Source organism: Archocentrus centrarchus, chromosome 16 (genome assembly GCF_007364275.1).
Source record: "Archocentrus centrarchus isolate MPI-CPG fArcCen1 chromosome 16, fArcCen1, whole genome shotgun sequence".
Taxonomy (NCBI): domain Eukaryota; kingdom Metazoa; phylum Chordata; class Actinopteri; order Cichliformes; family Cichlidae; genus Archocentrus; species Archocentrus centrarchus.
The window spans coordinates 20,622,839-20,628,822 of NC_044361.1; the positions used below are offsets into that span (position 1 = coordinate 20,622,839).

At 35.6% G+C, this 5,984-nt stretch overlaps 1 protein-coding gene across 1 annotated transcript; it reads left to right on the top strand.

Moving 5' to 3' along the window:
• The first annotated feature begins 307 nt into the window (after positions 1 to 307).
• LOC115794918 (myelin-associated glycoprotein-like) lies at positions 308 to 4,371 on the top strand. The gene is made up of 7 exons (XM_030750622.1): positions 308 to 1,191; positions 1,868 to 2,149; positions 3,162 to 3,422; positions 3,510 to 3,597; positions 3,753 to 3,833; positions 3,945 to 4,008; positions 4,099 to 4,371. The coding sequence occupies exons 1-7, from the start codon at positions 738 to 740 to the stop codon at positions 4,132 to 4,134; spliced, it is 1,266 nt and encodes a 421-aa protein (XP_030606482.1). The 5' UTR covers positions 308 to 737; the 3' UTR covers positions 4,135 to 4,371.
• The last annotated feature ends 1,613 nt before the right edge of the window (positions 4,372 to 5,984 follow it).

Consider the following 5,984-nt stretch of genomic DNA (forward strand, 5'->3'; position numbering starts at 1 on the left):
TTATTTACAATGTACAAAAATGTTTTCCAGCTTCTTGCAAAACCTACGAGACGGTCCGCCGCAACTTCCGATACAGTCAGCCTCAAGTCCTCAAGTGGACTTCCTGTTTACCTGAGTCGCAATCTGGACGTGAACGGCAGCATTCTGTAGTGATCATTGCTCTGACCGATTTCTATATTATTTCAGATTGCACTACTGGTGCGGTGACCCCACTCCTCGGGGCCCGTAACATACCAGTATAAAGGAAAGTGAGAGATCTACTGTTCTTATTGACAAAAAGTACAAACTGTTTTGGTGAGTTATGAGATTCAGATGCAAAGCGCATCAACTCAGCAACAAATATCTTTAGAAGTGAAGTGATTACTCTACATCTCTGTCTACACTTTACAGCATGAGACACAGCAAAGTGAGAGTTTGCATGTGATAAAGTAAAAGTCACGTGTAACAAAAGCAGAATAGAAACCACCCAAGTCACATCTCCCTTACTGGAAATGCAGCTTTACCCCTTTATTTATCACTTGATTTCCTGGTCAGACAATAAGAAGAAGAGATGAATGCTGTACAGTGGCTTCTGTTCTTTACATGCATTTGTTCCAAAGCTTATGGTATGTTCTGTGTGAATGTAAAAATTCTTATACTATATGGAGTGAAACTGTCTTTTTTTAAATATATTTTTGCCCATAGAAAAATATTGTTATTGCTAAATTTTCATTTATTTAATTCATTAATTTTTTTTAATGGTTTTTAGGTGCATTTCAGTTCTCCTCTACTCAGAGGTTGTCCTGTTTCTGTCTTTCATTTCATCACATTTTGTTGTTAAATTTATTACAGTTGCTCCAACAGAAGCTTCATCTTGGACAATCAATGTGCCACCCTCAGTAAAAGGTCTCCTTGGCTCATGTGTGGTGATCCCCTGCACTTATAACTACCCAAATCCACCAAATGAGGTCCAAAACTTCACAGGGATTTGGTACGATGGCAAGGCTCAAGCTATCTATCATTCTGATGCATCTCAGATTCTGGAACAGTTTCGGAATCGGACACAGCTGCTGGGAGACATCAGCAAGAAGAACTGTACTCTGATGATTGATAATCTTCAACAAAGTGATGGAAGGCCTTTTTATTTCAGGATTGAAATTAAAGGCTATGACCAGTATTCCTACTTAAATAAGAAAGTCCCTCTTTCAGTGAGTAAGTATAACAAACAAATGTGAGTAAATATTGGCAGTATCACCATAAAATCATTCTCTTTATTGCCATTGTTTTTAACCATGATGTTTGATATTTAGCATTCAGCATTTCTGAGAATTTTAGTGAATCAGTTTTAGTGAATCAGGTCTGATCCAAGTCATTTATGCTGATATGAGATGAGTGAATATCACTCATCTCATGCTTGCATCACCTTGATAATATTTCTTGCTTTAATGGATTATTCATTCAATAAAGAATGAATAATTATTATTTATTCTTATGTATAAAGGCACCATTACTGAGATGTGATGACGTGTTTATGCAAATGAGAAAATTAAATCAATGGCAAGATTGCTTTCTTATCAATATTATCCAGTTCTGTTTTCCTTAAGTTTGAAGCAATATCTAAAAGACGTTGGCAATCTTGCACTGCTCTGTTTTGTAATAATATAGGAAATATATCTTTCCATTCCTTTCAATTCCTTCTCTTGTTTGAACTTTGTTATTTTTATCAATTAAATACTTATGAATTTTATTAACTTTATCAAAATTCAAAGCTGCATAAAACATAATATCAGCTGCCATATTAGCTACATACTTTTACATATCCAATACTGTGCCCTTACTACTATGGTTGATTTATGGTTTATGGTCATAATTTTTCTTGTTAACACAGATGAGTTGGATTTGTCTGTGCAAGAGGAGTTAAAAGAGGGTCAAACTGTGTCTGCATCCTGCTCTGTGTCTCACTCCTGCCCCACATACCCACTTGCTTTCCATTGGAGTCACTCTGGAGAGCAGCGTGATCAAACAAAGCAGCTTCATGAAGGCCAGTGGAATTCAACCTCTACTTTGACCTTCCACCCAAACCGCACAGATCACAACAAACCTTTACAATGCAGAGTAACATACCACGGGGGAAAGCACCAGGAAACGTCCCAGACCCTTAAAGTAAAATGTAAGTGTGCAGTTATCATTTCATGTTGATAATAACAGCTGATCCTTCAAACACTGTAAATGATAACAAGTCTTTAGCATTTTATTTTTTCAGAATTTGTGATACAGTGTTCTTTACAGTTATGAAAACACTATAGAAAGTATTAAAAATATAAATAAAATTTAAAAAATTGAACAAATCACAGCAAGGAAGCATAAACAAAGAAAATTACAATTTAGCGAATACTCACACTAGCAAATTTTTTAAAGGTTGATAAGTTTTTCCCACAAATGACGCTGTTTTACACATAAAAATATCTTTATTGCTGTTTAACTTGCACCTTCTTGCTCTAGTTTAACTCATTACCATGGGTTTCAAAGTCATCAAGATGCATCTACATTATCTATCAGTGGTTGTCTGTTCTTTTTAACCGGCTAAGTACAAGAAGAGCATATTCTTACAGATTCTACGTTTATCTAACAGTTTTAATGATTTTCGGCATCAGTATTTTAATGACATTTTATGCGTTGTTGATGCTGATGATGCCGCTGTGTTCATATTGCTTGATCTGTCTACTGCATAGGGTGAACCCAAAAACCTTATAGTTTATCCCTTTTATGTTATGATATTCAGACATCATTAGCACTTAAACCACACTGTAGCATAATCGGTGGCGATATCAGTATAATGGTCTGTCAGTGCACAGCTGACTGAAATATCTCAACAACTAATGGATGGTCTGCTTTGATATTTTGTCAATCCATTCATGGTCTCCACAATGTTGCTGAGTGGTGACTCGCTGAAGTTTTCCTTTAGTGCTGTCAAAATGCTGAAAGAAGCACAGCTTTGACCAAGCTCTGTAAAATAAGACAAAACGCAGCACAGTGATATGAAAGCCTCAGATGGACCAGCAAATGTAAGGGTTGAATACAAGTCAGTAATGAAGTAAATGAGGGAGAATGAAGGAGAAACTGTTTGCCTGAAGTGTTCCAGTGATGCTAACTGGATATTATTATGTTTGCTGTCCTCACAGATGCTCCTGAAATTAAAGCTTCCTCTAAGTGCTCCTCAGAGGGTGACACGGTAAAGTGTGAGTGCATCGTAGAATCCGAGCCTCCCAGCACTGTTCTTTTTGTTCTTGCTGACAGAATCCTGCAAAGCAGCAAAGTAGAGAAAAATGGCTCAGTTACTACTGAGACTCTGCAAACAGACTCTGGGTCTGTCAAGTTTGTGCACTGCGTGGCAATCAATGTGATGGGAAATGCTAACCTCATGCTTCCTTTACCTGTTAACGGTAAGAAAAAAAGTTAGCATAGATTGTATATCTCTATATTTACACTAAAGAAAAAAAAAACACCTCTTATGCTTTCTTTTTGGACAGACAACATGCAGAATGTTTTCATCGCCTCTGGAGCAGGTGTGATTGTGCTGATTATTTTGATAGGAACTGGAGTGGGTGTTAAAAAATGGTAAGTTTCTATGAACACAATAATGGCATATATATATATATATATATATATATACACACACTGGCACGGCTGCCAGTGTTTCATTTCAGAGGTTCAGAGGTTGTGAAAAGTGTCAAACTGCTTTTCTCATGGACTTAAAAACATTTTATTGCCAGCAGGGGGAGATCAGGACACACAACATCTAACTTGAAGTCAGACACACCTGTGGAGCCCGCTTGTAATGCCCCAACAAAAAGGTTTTAATTCTTCTTCCGCTCAGTTTGGAAACAAAATCTTATTCATGATTCAATGTGATTAAAAAGATGCATGATTTGATTTAATCTTTGCGTTTTGCATTCTTTCTGCAGAAAAAGGAGCCGTAAAGATATCCCTTGCCCTGACATTTACATCAGTGATCGTATCTATGGCAATGTGGGGATAAGTAATATTTTCTTCATTAATTCATTCATAATTAGCATGCATGACAAAAAGGAAGTGAATTAATTTTGCTTCTTCGTGCAGACTGACTGGGATCAGCCAATATACAACAATGTGTGACATGTGGAAGAACAGCTGCAGCCCATGTTTGTGTGATCTGAAGTGAGTCAGGAAAGATGTTTTTTAAGCCCTCATGCAATTTTATATGTTTGTTGCATATTTCTGTCATCTGTCATTCACATTTTCTTTGTAAAATACAGTAATTAAATAGTAATGCTTAAAATTGTGCTTACAGTTATTGTTGCTCTCATCCATAATGTTTTCTTGTTTGTCTGATCAAATGAAGTGCTTTGAAAAATTACCAATCAAGTATTGCAATAATTTAAAGTTGCTATGTTACTAAAAATAAATAATCATTGTTTTATTATGATTTATTATGTAAAATATGTCTTCTTTTTTTTTAATCTGTAATGCACATATTGTCACCCTTTTAAAATAACGGTTTAAGTCCCCTTTTTCAGGTTTTTCAGAAAAGCTAAAGAACTGAACCAAACATGGAAATAAGATTGTTTTAGGCAAAAATAAATCTTTTGTTAAAAAATGACTTAGGCCATTCTTTTAAGAGGGTGATGATATGTAAACACATACTGAGTTTTCATATATTCATTGTGCAAAGTGACACAAATTTCTGCTGCATTTGTAGAATGAGAAAAGAAGTTTCACTGTTCCAGAAGTATGTGCATCTTGGCCAAATATCTAGTCTAGTTTTAGCCTCATAATATTATTTTATTTTATTGTATACCATACTATGAGGTCAAATAGTTTTGCAGCTACCAGTGTCATTAAAACAACAACTAAACACAATTGCAATCTCACATTTATTAAAAATGCTTGAGTGTACAAGCAGAACACAGAACATTGCAATATGTGACCAGTTGTCCACTATTAAAAACTTTTTGGTCACTCTTCACAAATGAACACAAAGTTCTAAAAGCAACGGTTTAAGAGATATGAAAAATGTACACTCTTTAATACACACTTGGTACAATAAGCCATACCAAAGACAGCTTGTTGATCCTTCCACACAAGAAGTACATCAATATAAAGGATATCTAAATAAACTGGCCGCGATCCATACTCAATTAAAATCTCAAAAATGGTCAGAAGATGGGGCTGTAACAAAAAAAATCCCTAGTTTCTTTTTACAGTTTTACTACATTATCATTGGTTAAAATTTTAACAGTGAATAGACAGAAATAAATATCTTACTCAGCTGAACTAACATCTTGCATTAAAGTGGGGATGACTCCAAATAAAACCTTAATTACAAAACATTGTAGCTTATTGGAATTAAGACATGAGGGGAGCAAGGTCAAAACGTAGTAGTGCGATGTTATGCATTTTTTCCTGCAGGGGGAACAATAATTTAATGTTTAATCTCCTCAGAACCTTTCATTTGTAACTGAACATCTGTAAGGGCCACAGCGATTACAGTGAGTTTTTCTGCAATCAACTGATAGGCCTACTTTTCTTGACATTTTGATATAGAATTGAGCTAAAAATCATTTTTATGAGAATACATAAACTGAAACTTAAAAGTATACTGTATTGAATATAGAGGATCCTGGAGTAGTCATAATGAGTTTAAGCAGAAGTGAGAGGGACAGGCAGGGTATGGCTGATGTAGGCGTTCATGGCCTCGTACCTGTACCTGACTGATCCATGCTGGAGATCAGAAGCATAAACAGGGTCATGTTTATAATGTGGCATTATGTGTGCGCACCAGTGAGAAATACAAACCTTCTTGATTTATTTTTTGTCTTAAATTTCAGATATTAAGGGTGTAAGCAGAACTAGGACTACTGTAAAATACACAGGCTTCATCCAAGTAACAACATTTTGTCATGATAGTGTCACACAAACGTGTGACGATCTGTACTAGTCACTGTTTAAGAAAAGAACATGAAGGC

Bases quoted from the DNA above. Each gene is read 5' to 3' on its own strand.
- LOC115794918 (XM_030750622.1), top strand. From the start codon at position 738: ATGGTTTTTAGGTGCATTTCAGTTCTCCTCTACTCAGAGGTTGTCCTG. The intron at 2,150-3,161 runs GTAAGTGTGCAG...CTGTCCTCACAG, and splicing joins CCAGACCCTTAAAGTAAAAT to ATGCTCCTGAAATTAAAGCT. The intron at 3,834-3,944 runs GTTTTAATTCTT...TTCTTTCTGCAG, and splicing joins TGTAATGCCCCAACAAAAAG to AAAAAGGAGCCGTAAAGATA.